At 33.5% G+C, this 22227-nt stretch overlaps 3 protein-coding genes and 1 non-coding gene across 6 annotated transcripts; 2 read left to right on the plus strand and 2 right to left on the minus strand.

Moving 5' to 3' along the window:
- Positions 1–2001: 2001 nt before the first annotated feature.
- On the plus strand, positions 2002–7369 carry LOC104886671 (putative glucose-6-phosphate 1-epimerase). 2 transcript variants are annotated; one of them, XM_019247934.3, is made up of 8 exons: positions 2002–3176; positions 3697–3771; positions 4523–4579; positions 4661–4824; positions 5394–5510; positions 5682–5784; positions 6689–6788; positions 6913–7369. In XM_019247934.3, exons 1-8 carry the CDS (start codon positions 3066–3068, stop codon positions 7119–7121), a joined length of 936 nt encoding a protein of 311 aa, XP_019103479.2. In that variant the 5' UTR covers positions 2002–3065; the 3' UTR covers positions 7122–7369. The 2 variants fall into 2 exon arrangements, with proteins under 2 accessions (XP_019103479.2, XP_057251493.1); XM_057395510.1 differs by having other exon boundaries at positions 2005–3176; positions 5394–5528.
- A 169-nt stretch (positions 7370–7538) lies between these two features.
- On the minus strand, positions 7539–7610 carry TRNAM-CAU (transfer RNA methionine (anticodon CAU)). Its single transcript has one exon. It is a non-coding gene; the product is annotated as a tRNA-Met (tRNA).
- Positions 7611–9150: 1540 nt separating this feature from the next.
- On the minus strand, positions 9151–13641 carry LOC104886666 (exosome complex component RRP41 homolog). 2 transcript variants are annotated; one of them, XM_010671134.4, is made up of 11 exons: positions 13444–13641; positions 12985–13031; positions 12822–12882; positions 12335–12373; positions 12178–12245; positions 10994–11072; positions 10873–10909; positions 10167–10283; positions 10001–10086; positions 9595–9684; positions 9151–9469 (listed from the first exon to the last, which is right to left on the minus strand). In XM_010671134.4, exons 1-11 carry the CDS (start codon positions 13495–13497, stop codon positions 9422–9424), a joined length of 726 nt encoding a protein of 241 aa, XP_010669436.1. In that variant the 5' UTR covers positions 13498–13641; the 3' UTR covers positions 9151–9421. The 2 variants fall into 2 exon arrangements, with proteins under 2 accessions (XP_010669436.1, XP_048493442.1); XM_048637485.2 differs by having other exon boundaries at positions 12822–12877; positions 13444–13551.
- Positions 13642–17895: 4254 nt separating this feature from the next.
- On the plus strand, positions 17896–21746 carry LOC104886662 (NDR1/HIN1-like protein 6). The gene is made up of 2 exons (XM_010671130.4): positions 17896–19323; positions 21564–21746. The coding sequence occupies exons 1-2, from the start codon at positions 18602–18604 to the stop codon at positions 21577–21579; spliced, it is 738 nt and encodes a 245-aa protein (XP_010669432.2). The 5' UTR covers positions 17896–18601; the 3' UTR covers positions 21580–21746.
- The last annotated feature ends 481 nt before the right edge of the window (positions 21747–22227 follow it).

A 22227-nucleotide genomic window follows, 5' to 3' on the forward strand; every position in this document is an offset into this window, starting at 1 on the left:
CAGATGGGTGGTGGAGGAGGTGGCGGGTGGCAGTGGGGAGGTAGGTGCTGACGGGTGGTTGCAGGGGGTGGCCGGTGGTGCGAAAAAAAGGAAGGGTAAAATGGTCTATAAAAATGAATTTTGGGCGATTTTTAAGTAATTTTGGGGCGCCGTTTAACAAACCCCAATATACATATTGCAGATTATCCAATGCATATCAATGATCACATATATTTACTATTTATTATTTCCTCCGTTTAGAAATAGTTGCACCGTTTTATGTTTTCACGCTTGTTGATGCATGATTTCAAACGTTATTATCTTCAATTATCAAAGAGTAAAAACTATAAAAAGTTAATATTAAAAAATATACTTTGAGACGGATCTAACAAGATCCCATATGATTATGTTTTTCCTAAAATATAAATCATTAAAGATAATCAAAGCGTAAGATGTAAATAGTAAAAACTATATATGCAAATGGTGCAACTATTTCTAAATGGAGTTTCATACTCTTATATAGCTAGCGACATTCTCATGCATCATTATTTAACACTTCAAGTCGATTTTGTAAAGCCGATGGATCTTTTTGAAAGGTCTTTCCCCTTAGTTAGGATAACTACGAATTTGACATTCCCTTTTGTTTTTATATTAGTTGTTCCACTTTGAGTTTTGTACTATTCGCTTTATCTTTCAACTTTCTTTGTTTACTAATATATACAAATAAAAAAGTTACAATATAAAACATTATAGATTTGTTTCGATGTAAACTCTCATAATATCAATTTATTATAATATTCAATAATTAGATATTAAATTATAGTAATCAATGTTATACGTTAACAAATATAATGTAGAAATTAAAGTATAACAACGAAAAAACAAAGGGGATACAAATGGGCATGGGTAGGGCTCACTACGAGCTCGTTTGAGTCCCGATCCGGGCTTGTTGTCCACAACCTGGTTCGCGGGCCTACCACGGTTATGAAATTTTATTTCATGTTCGGCCCGACACTAACCTTTATATACGGACCACGGGTCAAAGATCTATTTTCTTTATTTTTTTAGTATAAAACTATCTAGAATCCAAAAAAACGGATCTACAACCCGCAGGATGCATGAGCCAAGCACGCCACTCACGAGCTCGAGTCCAACCCAGCCTGCGGGTCGAGCCCAAGAACAGTCCCGGTCCAGGCGATCCCCAAGTCTAGGAGGGGCCATATAGTTTGAATTATTGCTAATTTGCTATGATTTTTATCTATTAAAAAAAACAATAGTACTATAGTACTAGTACTACACCATAGATCTCATCACTTTCCAACAGCAAATTTTTAAATTTTCACCAGAAAAACTATATGAAGTACTTATATGAATATTCTTTAAGCTTGTAAACTAGACGACACCGTTCAAAGTGAATCTAACCCAAAAAAAACCAGATGGACCCACCCAGGTGACATCCCACCACACGTCTTAATCAAAAGCGTTTTACAAAATATTGACCGTTTTTGTACTAATCACTCTCTACAACTCCCTCAATCTTTCAAGCACATAATCCTCTTTCAAATACTTCCTCCGTTTCAATAGTTTGTCTTGTAAGAGACCGCCTACTTTTAAATTAAAATTAGGCAAAGCTAAACCCAATACTAAAGCCCAATAGTGACTAGGTTAATTTATTTCGGTCACTAGTTTAATCCATTTAGTTACTAGGTCTACTTTTATATTAAAATTAGACCGTCTCTTTTAATAATTTGTGCCGTTTCAAAATAGATGGTACATTGTTGACTAAAACGCTTGTCGAGGCACTACTTTGACTACTAATATCTTTAATTATGTATTAGAGTAAAGTATAAAATTTTGATTTTCTGAAAATATACATTAAGACAAATCCAACAACATATTACATTATAACATTTGATTTTACCTAATAGTAAATAATACATGGTCAAACCTCATTCATGAATAGTGGAAAAGTCAACAATGTAGCATCTATTTTGAAACGGAGGAAGTATAAAAATTTATTTTCATTTTTTCTTTATTATACATAATCCCATTTTCTTAAATCTTGACTCTTAATCCAGCTGTATTTGTGAAGATTAGCAACTAATAATACATTAATCTCTTACTTATAATTAATGCACCTTCAAGTTTTAGCACCTTGAAATGCGAAATTTGCTGAATTTTCACTACTACTATCTTTTGGTGCGTTGTACCTGGTTTTTCTTGCTTTAGATTGGCATTTCTTTTTGGGTTGGTTTTCTGGGTTTTTAGTTTCAATAATGATTAGTATACACATTGCATATTTTCAACTTTTGACACATAAAATTTGGTAAAGGGTTAATTTTTCTGGGTGGTTTATAATTCTTTGTGGAAATTTTAGACAAAATTTTTACTGTTGTTTTTAGAAATTTTTGCCTAATTGTAGTGGGTTGTTGGAAGTTCTGTTGTAATTTCTTTCTTTCTTGAGTTACCATTTGCACAACTTTTTTTCTAAATTTGGGAGATTTAGATCCCAAATTGGGAACTGGGTTTTTTCTAGATTCTCTAAGCTAATAGCAAAAAGAAAAAATTAGAGCTAAATTCTTGTGATGGGAAGTTTCATATAGTAGTAGAAAAAGTTAAGAGCACATTAATGAGATAGTTATACATTTTTTGTTTTATTATTCTAATCCTTTTAACCCCTATAAAAATTAAATCTTTGATTGTCTTCTTGTGAAGTATATGCATGTTTGCCAACATCTGGCAATTTAACAGCAGAAATTTGAAGATAAGTGCTGGAAATCAGTTTCTGGGTTCATGCCAAATGTTTTCTTTTTTGTAGGTTAAAATTCAACTTTTTGTTTTAGAAGTTTAGCAATTTTTTGAGGTGAGATTAGGGTTTCCTGGATCTGGGTAGTTCAAGATTAAGTTCAGAAAAAGTGGGATTTGGTAGTTGGGATTTTTTCAATTTGGTCACAGAATTCATAAGTTTTTGTCACAAGAAAGGTGCTGAGGTAGCTTAGAATCCTGACCTACTAGGGTTGTTTGTGTAATCCAGTTGTGTCATTAAAAGGGGGGAAAGAGGAGAGAGAAAACACCATTGTTGAATAATGGGACATTCTGCAGCAGTTTGGGATTACAGAGCTGCTAATGAAGTCACAACTGACTGGAGTGGTAATCCACAGGTTGTTCTTAGGAGTCCTCAAGGAGCTTCAGCTAAGGTAACATTAACAAAATGTTTTACCTTATTAGAAAATTTCGGCTTATTACTTCCTCCGTTCTGAAATAAATGGAACGATCATTCTTATGTTATCCGATTTGTAAATCGTTTTGGAACTAAGGCTTTGTTGTTATTGTTGTTGTATGAGATTGTCTTTGTTGATTTTGAATTTGAATTTTCTTGTGCAATCTTTTTTGATGTTGATGTTTTAGTACCCTTAAATTTTGTTTGTGGGATGATGTTTTACAAGATAAATTCTTTTTAGATAATGTTATTTAGTGAAGTATTAATGACTACATTTAAAAGTTCCTAGCTTTTAGTAACATCAATGGTAAATGTTTCACTTGGCTTTGATTAGTTCTCTCTTTTCATAAAGGAAGGCATCTCATTTTTATCCAATGTCTGTAAATTTTTTTATTTGTCATCCTTTTTCTTTTTCCACTTTTTTTTTTTTTTTTAATTATAGTTATTTTGAGGATATGAAGTTTCATTGATTGATTTGTTTGCTTTCTATTTTCCAGATCAGTTTGCATGGGGGACAGGTTATGTCATGGAAGAATGAACAAGGGGAAGAACTCTTATTTACCAGCAGTAAGGTATCATATCATGTGGTGTTTGATCTTTAAGATGGTTTCTGCCTCTTTTACCGAATACAACTTATTTTATAAATTTTTGCGCATAAGTCGTAATCTTCTGATTAGTAAGCTACTAATTTTTCTTAATTTAGCAATCTGTAAGTGATGATTTGATTGAATTCACTGTTTCTTCCAGATCAAGATAAGTGTATAGTAGAATCTGTATTATTCAATATCTTGATGTTCAACATCATCTCGATCTGTGTTTTATCAGATTTTTTGGTGTGAAGTATTGGAGTTATGATTAGTTTCCTTTTTAATTCCTTTGTTTCACAATAGCCTTAATATGAACATTTTTCTTGACACGAAAAAGGAGAGAGATGTGTTTAATGAAAAGGTAGATCTGTGCGATTGGAAGAGGTAAAAGTTGAAACTATTTATAATAAAGATGCAAATGATGAGTTTATTGTGAAACATCTCAGTTTTGCAAGTGTTCAGCTTTTTGAGAATTAGAGGTAGTAGCTTATTTCCTTCCATTTATGATCCGAAGAGATATTAGTTGTATCGAGATTATCTACTTTTTCTTTTTGTTCTTGTTATGGAAAATGATTTGGGTATATGTTCTAACAATTATGAACATCAAATGGAACTCCACGAAAATGTGAAGTTGTGAACTACATTTCATGTATCTTCTCATGGGCAGTGAGAAGTCTCTATTATAAGCTTTTTTTAATCAATGGTTGACTCATGTCACTTTTGTGGTGATGAACAGGCCATTTTTAAGCCACCTAAAGCTATGAGAGGAGGAATTCCAATTTGTTTCCCTCAGGTACATTAACTTTTCATCCATGATTCTATGAGAGTCCATCTGTGCGATCAGTTTTTGACTTCCAATTGACTTTCGTTGAAGTTTGGGAATCGTGGATCGCTTGAACAACATGGGTTTGCTCGGAATAAAGTCTGGACCATTGAAGAAAATCCCCCTCCTCTTCCACCAAATGATTCCAATGGGAAATCTTTTGTTGACTTGATTCTTAAACCGTCTTCAGAGGATCTCAAGGGTTGGCCACACAGGTATTCATACATATGCATGAAATACTTTCCCCCCTTTGTCTTATCTCTACGGCTAATAAATGGTGTAAAAAAATTAGCCTCATCTTGTAAGTTCATGTCAATATCCTTGGCTATGTATGTCCACCCCAAACATCTTGTTTCTTCACAACATCTCATTACCATCCATTGACATTGGAAAGGTCGTATTGGGAACTGATGAAGAAACACGTTTTTTTTGGGGGGTGGGGGGGGGGGGGGGGGGGGGGGGTGGGGGGGTGGGGGGGGTGAGGATCGACTTTTATTACCATGGATGCAGATCTCCAGATAACACTAAAATTCGTTATCGCTGCATCATTTATGACCGCCTAGCGTTAATTTTGATACACGTGTCTTCAAACTGATTCGATGTCATATGGTTGATGTTCAGAAAAGTTCGATTGTTTATGCTTTAGTTGGTTACTAAACCGCTTTTTTACCTTCTGGCCTGATTATGATAATACTGTCTTCCTGTCGTTACTATATTGTCATTGACCACTATGCGTCTCAGGACTGTTTGCAAATTAATAATTGAATTAGACTGCTTATTGCAGTTTTGAGTATCGCTTGAGGGTTGCTCTTGGGACCGATGGACGGTTGTCATTGATATCTCGCATAAGGAACGTTAATGGAAAGCCATTTACTTTCTCATTTGCTTACCATACTTATATGTCAGTTTCTGATATCAGGTATCATTTTTTACTATGTTGCTTGCATTCCTTTTTGCGAATCTCCGGACTCTTTTTATGCGATTCTAACATGGACACGTTTTTTCTAATGAACGGTGACATATATGTAGCTTCTACTTATTTCTGTCCTTGGTCCTGTTGGTTTCTCTGCAGCGAGGTCAGGATAGAAGGATTGGAAACACTAGATTATTTTGACAATCTATTTCAAAGAGAACGTTGTACTGAGCAAGGAGACGCGTTGACATTTGAATCTGAGGTACTAGCTTCTTAAATCTGCTTGCTCTTGTACTTGGATTATATATTTATAAAATCTTGAGAACCTCTATTATTAACACCATGAATGTTCTTTCAGCAATTAAGCAAATTAGATTCTGTAATAAGCAAACATAATAAACTAATACTCCCTTCCTACTCTATAATTGTCATGTTTACAATTTTGGTGAGTACTTTTAAAGGAAATCTTACCCCACCCAACCCACTCAATTCATGTGATGTGAGCCCTTCCATTAACTATCTCTCACACTACTTTTCGTCATATCCATGTGATGTGGGACTCTCCACTAAACTATCCCCTCTCCATTATTTTTACCTTCTACAATGTTTACCCAAAAATCTACAATCACCTACTCTCTCCGTTTCAAAACATAGGGCATTTACGCTTTACGAATATTTGCTTTGACCACAAATATATCTTATAATATGACAAATAAAAATTATACCATTGGATTAGTCTTGAAAAATACTATAATTATATATATATTTTTTTATCAACATGAATTGGGAGTAATTAACTGTCAAAGTTCGGCTTTGATATCGTGCGTGCCTTATATTTTGAAAAGGAGAGAGTACTAGTTAATTGTTTATTTTTGCTGACATCAAAATACATGGAAGTGGAAAAAAGTAAAGCTGTTTGGTTGACATAAACACATGAAGTGCCAAGCATTTAACTTATTTATCCCCCCAAGGCAAGTGGAAGTTTCCATGAATTTCTGCAACCTTTACTCAACCAAACAACTTTCTCATCTTCTCACCTTGAGCTAAAGATAATTTAGTCATTAGTGTTCATGGCTTTCTTGTGAAATGAGAACTACTCGGCTCTCTCTTTGTAGCCAAGGGATTGTAATTTGTGGTAATTTTCATATCCACTTGTGTATTTTTAGGTGGATCGAGTATATCTGAGTTGTCCAAATGCTATTGCTGTTATCGACCATGGAAAGAAGAGGACGTTTGTGATCCGCAAGGAAGGCTTACCCGATGTTGGTAAGATTCACAAGCACAGAAGCTGTTTGTATTATGTTGTACATGTTTTAAGCATCTATTCAAGCTTGATATTGGATCTATTCATGTTTTGTGATGTTTTCTATTTGTTTCCTAATATCTATAGTTGTATGGAATCCATGGGATAAGAAATCAAAGGCAATGCTTGATTTTGGGGACGAGGAATACAAACAGATGCTTTGTGTTGACGGGGCAGTAGTCGAGAATCCCATTACACTGAAGCCAGGGGAAGAATGGATGGGTCGATTAGAGCTTCTGGTGGTGCCTTCAAGCTTCTGTAGCGACCATCTCGATCTGCACAGAGCATATTTCTAAGAAAGACGATTTTCGTATACATAAATAAGGCACTTCAGAAGTGCAAAGGGGAAGGAATGCAATGTAGTTATTCCTAGTCCACAGTTGTAGTTTTACTTTATGCTGCAGTTCATTGTGTAAGAATCTTGATGTCTACAAAATAGATAGGAGATTAGAGCAATATGCTGGAATCATTTTTTACTTTCAGCAGGAAATGTGTTAGTAAAGATAAACTATTCAAATATATAAAACAACTTTCATATTATCAATCTTTGTTTCAACAGATTTTAACTGTTTATCTACATTAACTTATGTTGCAAAGAGTTATTATGTACATTGTTTTCTGGAACAAAAATGTAGCAAAAAAGGATATCAAAAATGTAGCAAAAAAGATATGAAAAATGTAGCAAAAAAAATGGCAGGAAGCTTTCTCTACAATATCAGAGCCAGGTTTCGATCCTGGGACCTGTGGGTTATGGGCCCACCACGCTTCCGCTGCGCCACTCTGATTTGTTGATGATATATTGTAAAATGTTTTACATACCTTAGAAGGAGGCGCACTGAAAAGAATATTGAGGCTCAAATCTCTTTGATTGGTCTTTATCTATGTTAAATATTTTAACATTCATATTAATGATTGATCAACTTTAATTTAATGGTCTCTCCAAATCAACCTTCAAGAATGAATTACCTATGTATCAATTTGACGTCTTTAATTAATTAAATTGTTGCTATTTTCATTTGTTTCACTAGGTAATGCAAAAGTTATGCTCATTTTTTTCTTAATAATGTGTAAAAGTCTAAAAGAGTGTTTGGGAGTTTTAGTAATTTCTAGAATCCAATTATTTCACTAAATTTCATATTCGGGCTCCGTTTGATAGAGCGTATTTTCATGTTCTATCAGACCTCTATCTAAATCCTATTAAAATGAAATTAATTTTCGTAAATGTTTAGGTGGGAACTCCAGAAGGAAAAAGGTGGGTGCATTTTGTTTTACTCATTTCGTTTTTATGATATATAGTATTTGCTTCTTCTTTGGTTTCTAGAAAATATAGTGCTTTTCCTTTTTTTTAATTCTACATTTTTACCTGATTTATCAAAAAAGATCGTGTCACCATCATTTATTTGTTTCTTGAGATTAATTTTTGGCTTCATTTATTTGTTCCAATGGTTGAATTAGTCATGCATTCAATGTTTTTTCAACAATTACTCTCCACTCTATTCTAAAAACAGCTTTTTCTCCACAAGATGCTACTTACCTTAATTCCTATAGAAAAATATAATCAAACACCTATTTTTTGGAAGTGAGAGAGTAGCATATAGAATCCATTTTACCTTCTTTGTTTATTTAAACTTAATTGAACTTATCTCAACTTATCAGAAGCTATTAGACCTTTTTTTTATCTGAACTTATCAAACCTTATTTTACAAATGTGTCAAACTCCATATTTATTTATTTTTGTTGAACCGGCCTTTTTAGACCTAATCTAAAATTGTTGCACTTCTCTAAATTTGTTTTTTCTTATAAAACTAAAAATAAGGTGAAAGGAACAAACTCATAATGTAGATAAATAGATATTCTACACTTCTTCTAAATTCTAATCGTGCATACCCTACCATAAGATCCGGAATCCATGTGCATGATACACCCTAAAAACAATTTTTGCTTATTTGCTCATTCAAAACTCTCTATTTTTTTAGTACATTTTGCTCATTTGAATGATTACAAATGAACAAGAGCAGAAAATAATTTTGATTGTACCATACTCATACTATACAGGTACATACAAGCGTATGATAAATTTTTTGTCAATCTCTCCTCAATATTTACCAAGACATTGAAATTATGGGGACAAGATGACATCAAGTGTTAACGTTGTTTTTGTCAAGAGTTTGTACTTATCACTATCATAGTCACCACTCACCTATGTAGACATTTCAATATTTCATTATCTTTTGTGGTGCAAACGAGGGGAAGAAATCCTGATTCCTATGTGTGATTTCATGGTAACCTTAACCTCTGATAGATCTGGAAACCTTTCACAAGATATGGGACCAAAGCTCATTGATGTACAAAAATGTCATGCTTGATGTAAAAAATCTTAAGTTTCAGGTAATATCAAGAATAATCCCAGAAGTTGCAAACATGGTCATGATTCACTTTTTCTTTTGGTGTGAAAAGGATGGTCATGATTCACTTATACAACATTTGTGCAACAATTCCATGATTCACATCATTTTACTGGCCAAGCACAATCCAAACTACCCAAAACCAATTCAGGCCTCTACAAATCTGTAGCTCAATGCTTGCTGCTCATTAACTATACGCCTCGTCGATACTCCAATTGCTTAGTGTTCTCGAGCAATACCTATCCACCAAAAAGCAATTATGAGTAAGAGAATCACTTAGCTAGGCATAAGAATGTATACAATAAAAAATCCTGCAATAACCATTTATGAACAAGATCAGATAAGTAAAGCCATAACATCTTACTTCTCGGATGTAATTGGCAACTGCCTTGCAGCCCTCTATAGCAAGCTGCATTACAGTTTCAAACGTATCCACTGGCAACTTAGCGTCCATCTGCATCAATTGAGCAACAGGCAAAACGGGATATTTGAGATGAGGGAGGATAATTTAGAAAGTAGAAACCTAATTGACAAGAACAATAATACAAGAATTTCCAAGTCTTAGCAACAGTCCCATGCACCAATATATAAGGAGACATACGATGGGAGAAGACTCAAAATTAGAATCAATAGACCAACTCCCTTTTGAGCTTTGGTATGTCGAGGTTCATGGCAATAACATTATCAATGTGTGCAAGGAAAATGACAGTAGATAATGCTGAGATCTTGATCAAACCTGGCAAAGAAAAGAATATGAGCAAGAAATAAACCTGAAGAAGTGTAACTTTTTCCAATTTAGGTAAATATCCTACAGTAACATCAGGGCCTCCAGCACTATCTTCCACATAGTTTAGATCTGCCAATGGAAAATACTTAGTTAACATAAATCAAAGGAATATGATGCAAATTCATTTTGGGGCATTAAAGAGAAAGTACCAAGGAGTGGAGTGGTATTAAGATACCCTGAACTACATGACGTAACCAGATCACGCATTGGAATGCCAGCATCTGCTAGAGCCAGGGTAGCTGCATTAATGCATGCAGATCTAGTTCCTGCGGGAAAACATTGAATAGTTAAGCCAGATACAACGTTGCCGATGCCAAAGACATTCAATAAAAATCCAACGTATCACATACTCATATAAACTCATGGTATCATCATAACAAACAGATGTCAAATTGAGAGAGCAAAAAGTGATAAATTGATAATATCTGCTTTTAAGCTTCCGGTTATCAGGACAACAATTAGCAGAAGCCAAAACCTTCCTTTTTTAAATGCTTTTTTTATTTGGTTTTAAAAAGAAGATTTGCAACTGTCAATGATTTTACAAGAAATACATTTTTAAAAGAAATGAACTGTTGTAGATTATATTTGCTTTGTTCAGTTCTTTAAAAGAAATATTGGAGAGAAAAGGAAAAATGGTGTATGGGTGGGAGGAGGAGGGGTGAGGATGGGAGGATGAATGGGAGGAGAGGACAACGACGCATTCCTTCCTTTAAATACGAAATACCCTAGGGATAACTATTTCACCGACAAAGGAAAATCAGAAAAGTGCTTATTACATAAGTATTTCCAAACAGAACTAACAAAGGCGTGAGAATGAGTAACAATAATTTTAGAAATTGTTGGAGCCATAGTTACCTCCATCAGCTTGGAGAACTTGGACAAAGATGTCAATCTGCAAAATATGTCAACTACATTACTCAATATAGAAACTTGGCAGTAAGTAGGTATAAGCTTATATAACATCAGAGCATACAACCTGTGACCGAGGCATCAGATTTGTCAATATGCAAGCCTCCATGGTTTGTCGAATGACCATAGATATTTCTGTGGACCGCCTGGCAAGTAGACATCATTTGATTTAAGAGCTAATAACACAAAATTCATATATGGATCTCTACTTATAAAATGCCTAACAATCCTTTTTTGGTCACCAAAATCAAATTTGTGCCACTTTTTCTAAAGCCAAAGATAATCGTCCAGTTCTTCTCCTAAAAGACAATATTGTTGACAAATGCTCAATTCATTACTAGTTAAATGAATAAGTCATTGGCGAGCGTATTGCTCGATTCAATAGCACCGAAGTAAGAAATGAAAAATGAATTGTGGCATTCTTGATAAATGTATTGCTCATCGGAACATTCTTGATAGCTATTACCTTACATGAAACGATTAAGAAGAACTATTTGAGAATCGAAGAAGTGATGAGCCACTAGAAACACAATCATTTTAGACTATCCAAAGTTCCAAACCACCAAATATGGAAAGAATTTCTAAGAACATAAAGCAGGAAACAGTCGGAATATACTTCTACACAGCCATGGAGGACGTTCAGGGAGCAACAAAGACAAAGGGCTCTGGTATTTGGCACACATCAAATGTATTTAGCTTCAGTGGGGTAACTGTTGTTAGTTGTTACAACAGAAAACAGCAGAGAGAAAACCCAAAGTCCAATATATGCAGACAATAAGCAAGATAACGTGCCCTGGTTTTTGGCAACAAAAAGTCCCAGAGGAGCTAATGAATTAGAATAATACCTATTTAACTAACTGAACTGGGTTCTAGGGTCACCCAAAACGTAACCCCCTTCTCAAGCTCCAATCTACCTTTAAGTATTTATACTGTTCTACATAACTTGATGAGTAAATTCATCTTGTCTCCGGAATAAGCTTAAATAAAGTTACTGCAAATCTCTTTGACTATTTAGCCACAAGAGGAGCTCTAGTTTGCCTCATAGATCTAAAATATAGAAGTTGTATTGACACGTGACATTTCTTAGCTATAGAATCAAGAAAAAACAGCAACCTCAACATAAATGGCTATAAAGCGCGTACCTCTAGATAAGATGTTTCATATCTATGCTTGCTCTTAAAGATATTGAACAAGGAGAATAAATTACATAACAAGATGACAAACAAGAGGTCAAGCCTTAACGAGACTAACCTGTCTCCCTTCGGTTTCCTCACACGATCTCCAGTACTAAAATTAGCCATGGTATACTCACAGCGCACCTAAAAAGCAATGTCAACATAAATTACTCCAATCCAACAAAGTTAGCAAAGAAAAAAAACTTAGCTAATGAGTAGGAAGAGATTATTACCAATGCCTGATCATTCATCTGCTGCGATTTATTTTCAACCTACAATAGATCATCTTACATAGTTACATTAGACATCCGTAAATCAATATGTCGAGCTTAACGAAATGATCACCCGCATAAGCATAATAGCAATTATTTACCCCCCCCCCCCTCTCTTCTTCCATGAAGGTGAATAATCGCAAATGCCATATGTGAGGTAGAGTTTCCAAAGATTAACTAATAGCTATGATCTATTATAATAAGCAGAATTCACCATAAGAGCAAACCCGAGACCAAGTTGTAGCATAGCCGAGTCTATAGAGAACAAATGGAATGTAGAAGACTATAGTTTTGTTTTTTTCACATTATCTGAACTGATATTTCATTTCGAATTAAACTAGGTAAGCCTAACTAAGTTAATCCAAACATTTTTCTGTAACAATGAAAAATTCATGAAATTAAGCAGCATCTTCTTCAGATACATAAAGATGACAAAAAAGACATATACCTCTCTAGGACCATAAACAGCAGCAATAACTTTGGTGTTACCCATCTCAAAAACAGCTGAACTACATAATTAACAAGTTTCACATTATCAAGATTGTTTATACTGCTCTTTCCTTAAATTAATACAATTCGAAAACAAAATCGAAGATGAGAGAGAAAATTACCCGTCAGCCTTAGATACGGCACCAATTTCTGCGCGAAGCTGCCTCATCTGTTTTACAAAGAGACAGAAATTGAATTTCGTATCACCAAAATTGCTTGAATTGAAACAACAACAACCAAACAACAACAACAGAAGCAGCAACAACAACAACAAAAACAACAACATCAACAACAACAACAAACAAACAACAACAACAGAAGCAGCAACAACAACAAAAACAACATCAACAACAGCAACAACATCATCATCATCAACAACAACAACAGCAACAACAACAACATAAAAAACAACAACGTCAACAACGTCAACAACAACAACAACATCAGCAACAAAAACAACATCAATAACAACAAACAGCAACAACAACAACAACAACAAAGCAATAACAACAAAAACAACAACAGCAACAACAACAACAGCAGCAACAGCAGTAACAACAAAAAGAGAAGAGAGAGAATACCTCCATGGGACGACGACCGTCTAAGCGGAGGCCTTCAGGGCTGACGAACTCCATTTTTGCTGTTTAATTTCTGGACTAACCAAGTGTGTTTACTTGCAGTTGCAGACGACTGAGAAAGAAGACGAAGTGAGGGGTTTTAAGTTTCTGCTCAATTTTGTGGATTTGTGTTGGTTTGTAAAAGCTCCGGTTTCATTTTGGTCCAATACCCAATATTACTAACTCTCTATGACCCAACTATCAACGGCCCAATGACCTAATCTTTCTAAATTTAATGCGATTGTTATTTTAATAAGGAGAGATAAGCTTGGGTTATAAGGAATACTCCTCATTGTCATGCGATTATTATATAGTATATGTTTCTTTTTGTATAATTTTTAATACGTATTTTTGACTATTGATATTTTTAATCACGTATTATAAAAAATATAGATTAATTGATATTATAAAATTACATATTGGAAAAATATAACAAGATCCTACATGAGTATGTTTTTTTTAATATTTTTTATTTTACTTGCAATAGTTTGACTTTCACACTTCCAATACATAACTCCAACTATTAATGGTCTTATTTGGTAAAGAGAGGTTTGGAGATAATCTAGAGGTTTTAACTCATATTAGAAGATTTGACTAGTCAATCCTCTAATTTGAGTGTTTGGTACGGAGAGGTTTTATTTGATTAATTGGGTCTAAAAAGTCGTTTTTTAGAATATTGAAAGGAGGAACCTTTTACATTAACGGCCCGTTTGGTTAGTGATTATAAATAGTGGTAATGGTAATGAAATTTAGTGTAAATTTGTAAAAAAATTCACATGTCCATAATTATGGGAATGAAACTTTATCACAAAACATGGGTTTTCCTTTATAAATTTTCATTACCACTTAATACCACCTTTCCAAGTGGTAATGGATAGTAATGAGATTTTAGGAAGAAATGGGATATTTTGTGATTAAGTAGCATTACCATTGGTAATGACATTGGATTTCTAGTACAAATTTACACTATATTTCATTACCATTCCCACCATTTATAACCTCTTACCAAACGGGCCATAAAGGTTTGGGAATGAATGGACCAATTACATTTATGTCATAAAGTTTTTGAAAATTACACTAATAAACAATAAAAAATACAACAATAGATTACGCACGTGTCCTTATTAGTCATTTTACACAATTATGTATCAATTAGCTATCGACAACTTACCAAACACATTTATACAAGCAGGTATTAGTCTATTACAAATCAGCTAGTTAAATAAACTTGTGCAATCAGCTATCAGCTAATACAATCAGTTAGCAACTAACAACTAACAACTATCCATTAATTGCCAAACGGGGCCAATATCTTTAATTATTATATTGTTATTTAAAAAAGGAGATATTCAGATTTATATTCGTATATTGAGACAAATCTAACAATATCACACTTGAATATGTTCTTCCTTACCTATAAATCACTAAAGATAAACTAAGTAGAGTTGATGAATAGTTTAAAATTTAATATTTGGTCGAAGCTTTGAAAGTATGCTAATGAAAAATAAAACAAGAACTATATTTTAGGATGGAGGGAATAGTTTTGTTTACTGATTTGGTTCATGATGGACGATCCTCCGGCTTCATTAATCTACTTATAGTTGTTTATTTGAAAAAAAAAAAACTTAATTTATGTTTTTTTGTTATGGGTTATATGATATAGATTTTTTTTTTTTGTTATGGGTTGATGTGAACTTATTTTTTCTGATATGGTCTAACTCAAAATTGTTATTCTTAATTAATCTGAATTGAACTTAATTTTTTCTAATCAGATATAGTCTAAACTTATTTTCTTCTAATATGATTTGTCATAAGGTAGAAGTATATGGTAGGTCGTTGATGTTGTAAGGGAAAATTCAAAATTGTGTTACATATCCTCCCAACTTCCCCCCTTAGTAATATTTGTACTTGCATTTTTCATTACCATTACACACTTTTCGCTATTAATATGCTTGATTACAAGGTAAAACAATTATTTAAAAAGAACTTGATGTTATTGAGATAATCTGATAAGTGATAACCCACAAAACTATTTCTTTCATTTAGTAGTGTACTAGTGTGTTTTAATGGTCAAACTTTATGAGTTTTGACTTGGAAATAAGCATATATAAAAAAAGTATTATATAACAAAGGAAGTAATATTATATTTCTCCTCTAACTAAACTTATAAGTTATAATTCATTTTAACACTTAAATATTTTTGAAACTTGTCATTTTAGTCACCTAAAATGCATTTCCAAACAGGGGTGTCTTTATTTAAATAGGGTTTCGTATGCATTAAGTGTCTAAAATATGATAGATGGGTTTCTTTAACAACAATTCACATGTGAAGAATAAAATGATAGATGAAAAGAAGCTTTCATCCAAACCAAAGTTGCAAAATCAATGTCGTAAATACAAAAAATGACGGCCATGAATCATGATTCAAGGACAAACCAACACTCTAAGATAGAGAAAGAGTAACCTTATGATCTCATTAAACAAACAATAATAATTAGACTACCACATAAAAAAACTCTGTCACGATTGATCTAAAAAATGTGGTCTCCCATAAACTTAGAAGAAATTTAATAAACTTGAAGTATGTTGTCTGTCACTCTGTTGATATGTTCTAATGTGGCCTGCAACCATATATATATGTCAATCTGCAGGCAATCACGTATATATTATATGAAATGATTTTTCTTATTGGTTCGTAATTATTTTTGATAACTTAGACAACTGTAGTCTGTAACCCAAAATATAGCTTGTATGTACTGGAATGATAAACTTTGATGATGACACGGTGTGGGGAGCATGATTTTGTGCTCAACGGCCGATATCCATATTTTGAAGTTTCGCCTTTCAGTTGCGTTTGCATTCATCGATATGTTTTGTCAAGGACTTTTTTGGGTTGGGGGATCACTGGACACCCGCTGGTAAGAAGAAGGATCCTATTGAACCAACATCTTATTTGCACATGTCAATGTTTAAGGGTAGGTTGCATAAAAAAAAATGTTTAAGAGTAGGGGATATAAGCGAATCCTTACTCCCAAATATAAGTAGATATTGGGGGAGGGGTGTCACTAGAGACCCGCTGGTAAGAAAAAAAATTGAACCAACACCTTATTCAGGTCAGTCAGCCTAGCTACACATATCAACGCTTGAGAGTAGGGGAATATAAGAGAATCCCTACTCCCAAGCATAAGTAGATAGTGGGGTTCGAACATGTGACCTTTGAAGAGTTCTCACCACCTCCACCAAGCAAGCTTGGTTTGTTTTGTTTGTTTTGTCAAGGACTTGTTACATCTAAAATTACTAGTTTTTTTACATAGTATAATATAACTAAATATTAATCACTTGGGATAAAATTCATATATATGTTACTTTTTGAAAACTATTTTTTTTCGAAGGTTTGCTTTTTCAAAAATTAAAATGAATGAAATATGAATTTAGTCCCACTAAAAAATTTGATTAGTTTTGATAACGAGTGAAAAGTTAATAATTAGCTATGTAAAGTGGATTCGCACTGGTCGATTTTCTTATTTAAATTGTGTTTCTTGACGTAATTGAATTAGAGGATGGGGATCACGATTCAAGATTAAGAAATTTAGGGTTGGTCAAAATTGGAAAGAGGGAAGGGGGCCGGGGGACAAAGTTATTATCTATGAAAGTCTTTTTGATTTTCTTTCCCTTTTTTCTTTTGGTAAGGAAAAACAAACTAGGTTTAACTTATAATACAAGACCATCCTATAGCATTCTTATTGAGGATGGAAGAAAAAACAATGTTAGAAGAAGAAAACTAATACAAAAGAGAAGGAGCATCATGACCACATATGAGCCATTAAATCCACCGTTATTGATTAGCTTTCCGATAACAATGGTTAATAGAGACCGACTGAAAATATTTGAGATCTTCCGCTATACCTGTCATCAATGAATGAATTTTTTAGGGAACCTTTCAACAGCCGAATTAAATTAGTCAACACCAAATTATCCCCTTTAATGACAATAGAATTCAAACTAAGAAATCAAGTTGCTTTCATCCCTTCCCGAAAACCCCACGCTTCTCCTTAAGAATCGAACACTACGAATAAAAAAGAGCCTCAACAATTGCCTTTACCTTTTTAAAATATACCAATCATCACCTCCTAATTCTACTACTATTCCTTTCATTTTTCTTAATTCTCGTTTAAAAAAAGTGAGCATTATATTATGAGACAAAGGGAGTATTCATTAAGCCACTTTTTTTTTTTAATGATCCTACCAACATAAAAGTGAGCAAACTTAATAGTTAAATAGTATTAAGCATTTCACTACTATACACGCCACATGACACATCTCTCACTCCACTATAATTGTCCAATGTGTACATATATTATTTCAACTAACAAACATAAATTGACTTGCAACAAGATTTCAACCCGTAACATCTTACTATTATACATAACTCAAATATCATCTCATCCAACTTTAATCATGCTTTAAATGTCCACATATTATATTTATACCTTTTTAATGTTGACTTTTCTTTATTATATCTTACTGAAAAAATACCACTCAGGATAATGTCGAGGGCCGAGGTCCAAATATTAGTTACTATTTTGAAAGGGAGATCCCAAGATAATCATATAGAGTTAGCCTTGTAAAAGACCACCTACTTTTAAATTAAAATTAGGCAGCTATAAGAGCAATATTAAAAAAGAATTAGCCCGATAATGATTGGTTAATTTCTTTCGACCATCACTTTTAATAATATTTGAATTATCTTCCCTTCATATATCATAACTTTCCCCCATAATGGTAAAAAAAAAAACCCTTATAATAAAATAAAATCCTTAAACAAGATTTACAAAAATATAGGATAGCAAAATCATGCATACCCGCCAACTCTTAAATTTCATTAGCACAATTTATAATCCCCACAATTTCTTCGCTCTTTGATTCCCTCTACTCCTCTCTCTCTCTAGAATCCTCCAATTCTCTCTCTTCTTTCATACATTCCCCAAAAAAATCTTTATCTTCATCCTTTTTTTTTTCCTTTAAATTTCATCCTTCAATTTTTCTATTCATCTTAATATATTTTTTCTCTTGGGATAAATATTTTTTTGATATAAGCAGAAAAAGAAGAATTTGATCAACAATGGCGGATGGTGCATTAAAAAAACCACCAGGATTCAGAGACTCAAACGGTCCACCACAATATAGACCACCACCTCAAACCGCCGGTCCAAGAAAACCGCCGGTTCCATCATATTACCAACCCAAACAAAAACGACGTAGTTGTTGCTGTCGTTGTTGCTGTTGTTTCATATGCATTCTTTTTATTCTCTTCCTTTTATTTATCGCATTCTTCGGGATTTTCTACGCTTGGTATCAACCAAAACTTCCAATTTTCAAGTTCAGACCGGTCGAACTAAACCGGTTTAATATCACCGCTAAACCGGATGGAACCGCGTTATTAGACTCCAAAATTATAATCCGGGTTGAGGTAAAAAACCCAAACAGTAAAATTAAGATTTACTATGATGTTACTGAGGTAACTTTGATGGCTGATGAAGAGATTGAGTTGGGATCAGCGAGTTTGCCTGCGTTTAAACAGCCTGCGAATAATGTAACGTTGTTAAAATTTACCGCGGAGACGGGTAAAAAAGTGGTGGATTCGACGACAGGGTTAAAGTTAAAAGATAGGGTAAAAAACGAGCAAGTTGTGGTGAATGCTGCGGTAAAAACTAAGGTTGGTGTTGGGGTGTTTAATACGAAATTTGGTATGCTTCCGGTAAATGTAAATTGTGGAGGTATTACTTTGAAGCAAATTAATGATGGGAAAACTTCTCCTAAGTGCTCGTTTAATACTTTGAGATGGTAAGAATTTTTTTATTTTTTTGCAGTTTTGTATTGCTATTAATTAATAATTATTATATGCTAAGATAAAATTGATAATGAATTTAGACCTGGACATGGGCCTGTTCACGGGATCGACGTGGGCTTGGGGAAATGGCGAGCCAGGTTAGGCTTGAGCTCGTGAGTGCCGGGCCGTGCCGAGCCTTAAATTTCTAGATTTTGTCCACGACCCGGCCCAACTTGCGAACCTAGCTCGTGTTTTATGTTATTATTTTGGATTTTTGACGGTTTTAGGCTAAAAAACAAAGGAAATGAACGTTGTTCGTCCGTGGGCCGGTCCACAGGCCATCTAGGCAGGCTCATGCCGATGCGCGCCTAAAATAAAATTTACAGGTCCGTCGCTCACGTAGTGGGCAACGAGCCGGACCTTGAGCGGGCTTGTGATGGGTCGGTGCTGGCCCGACCAATGACCACCTCTAAAATTAATGATTATTATTGTAATTATGAGAAATGATTTATGCAGGGTTGGTAGGAACCTGACCCATGATAATTTTTTTGACATATTAGTTATTGAATATAATACACATATTTATTAAATATTTTAAAAAAACTAGCGGATTAAGAATTCAACTTTAATAGTAATGTTCAGAAGCACAAAACTTGACCTTCTTAAGTTTTTGGTCTAAAATATTAAAATATGACACTTTTAAAAGGGAATCACGCCAATTTTCAACTTAAAATCATGTGAGTATTTGATATTAGGACATTACGACTTTGTTTAGTTTGACTTATTTTAAATTATTTAAGATCTTATAAGACTAGATAAGATCAACTTAGATCAGATAAATAAGATTTTCTATTTAAGTTAGCTTCACTCATTTTAGGAAAAAATTAGATGAGATTAGTTTAGATAAGATAAGATAAGATAAGTTGAATTAAACAGACCTACGTATGTTGGTTTGGAAAGTATCCTAAATTCCTAATTAATATAAAAAATAAATGTTGATGATATGATAATTTTGTTCAATTACTATACTAATCCAACTATGTATGTTTTGAAAACTAAATTGAATAGGTATAATAAGGGAATTTTTATCATAATTCCGAGTGTTATGATACACCTAAGGTTTTTTTTTTTTTTTTTTGCTCATTGTTCATTTTAATCATCATTGCTCATTGCTCATTTTAATCCTCCAAATGAGCATAATCACATAATAGGGAAGTCCAAATGTGCAAATGAGAAAAAAAAAAAAAGTCTTGGGTGTACCATGCACATGATACACTCAGGTGTATGATAAATGCACTCATTATAATAACGTAGGCAAAGTAAGAGTGCTTTTAAATACTGTATTTAATTACTTATCTTAGTAAAACAAAAGATTGTAAGTATTGTTTAAGCCAACATATTCTTCTACCTTATTCTAGGTGGAGTTTTACAGAGGCCACTGAGTAAATTTGAATAATCGTGCTCAAAATTGGTGAATTTTGCTCTTAATAATTTCAACTTTGGGCGATTTACAATTGTTGATGTCTCATAATAAATGGTCTAAGATATGTCCAATTAATAATTTGAGTAGTGTTTTTTGGTGGTGAATTTTGGTGATTTTGATTTGGGCGGTGAATTTCGGTGTTTTTTGTGGCTGGTACTGGTAGTGGTGGTGTTTAGGTGGAACTGGTGCCTGGTGGTGGTCCTGCTCCGCGGTGGTAGTGGTAGTAAATAGTGGTACTAGTGGTGCTTGGTTTCACTTTCTCTCTCCATTTAAACTTAATCACATATCTTCACATTTTTCTAGTCACCCTTTAACTATGAGTCTGTGTCACTCCAATTGTTGTATTTAAAATGAAACGGAGGAAGTACTTTTTTTTAATAACAATTCGTATAATGAAAATATCTTAGCTGGTTAGTTGTTAGGGCAACCGGCAATGCATGAGAGCTATAAGGGTTAAAGGGTGCATGGAAAGTGCATATGTAGCAACAATTTGGAATCCTAGCTTCGCGTAATCGCGTTATTGTCCTCTTATTGCCATATTGGCAATTTGGCATTTTATATAAACATGGCAAGTTGCGTAAGATGATGCATTAGCTTTCTCTATTGTAATTCTTCTTGTGATACTAGTATACTACAAATAGTTTGCTTATTCATATTTCCTACTAAAGTACTCTCTTTTATGGATGTGTGAGTACTCATATACCTACTCTTTATTAATGAATACGTGATTGAAAATTAACTCTAATGTGTTCTATTTTGGTTTGATTGCAGGATCAACGTAAAGTAACAAAATTCAACAACACACCATTGTATAATTTCATATCTTTCATTTTTCTGGATCAGTATTTAGGAAGTTACTGCTTTGTATTCATCACTAGAGTTGTTATATTATCTTTATTTGATAACATGTTTTCAGCTATCCCTTTAATTTATTATATAGGATCAATTAGTTTTCCTTGAGGTACTTGGGTTACTTTTGACTTTTTATTATTTCGATTCATCACAAATGTTGACTTACTTTGGTTTGAGAGAGAATTGATCTTACAATAAGTTTTCGCTCTCTATTTATATTAATTAGCTTTTTATGTATGTGATGCGAGCGATGATATTTTTATGCATAACTATTACTAAGTAGTAAACAACCATAAAATGAATTTTAATATCTTAAATAAGTATAAATAATGAAATTGCATTTCTAACTACTTTTTTGTTGACTTTAACTAACTTTCTTGAAAATCTATGCACACTCATCAGCCTTGCTTTCATACTCCCTCCGTTTCACAATATAAGGCACGCACGAGGTTCGAGGTCGAACTTTGACCGTTAATTACTCTCAATTTATGATGATAAAAAAAATTTAAAAATAATATTATTATAATATTTTTCAAGACAAATTCAATGGTATAATTTTTATTTATCGTATTTGAGAGATATT

Source organism: Beta vulgaris, chromosome 1, assembly GCF_026745355.1.
Source record: "Beta vulgaris subsp. vulgaris cultivar EL10 chromosome 1, EL10.2, whole genome shotgun sequence".
Classification (NCBI taxonomy): domain Eukaryota; kingdom Viridiplantae; phylum Streptophyta; class Magnoliopsida; order Caryophyllales; family Amaranthaceae; genus Beta; species Beta vulgaris.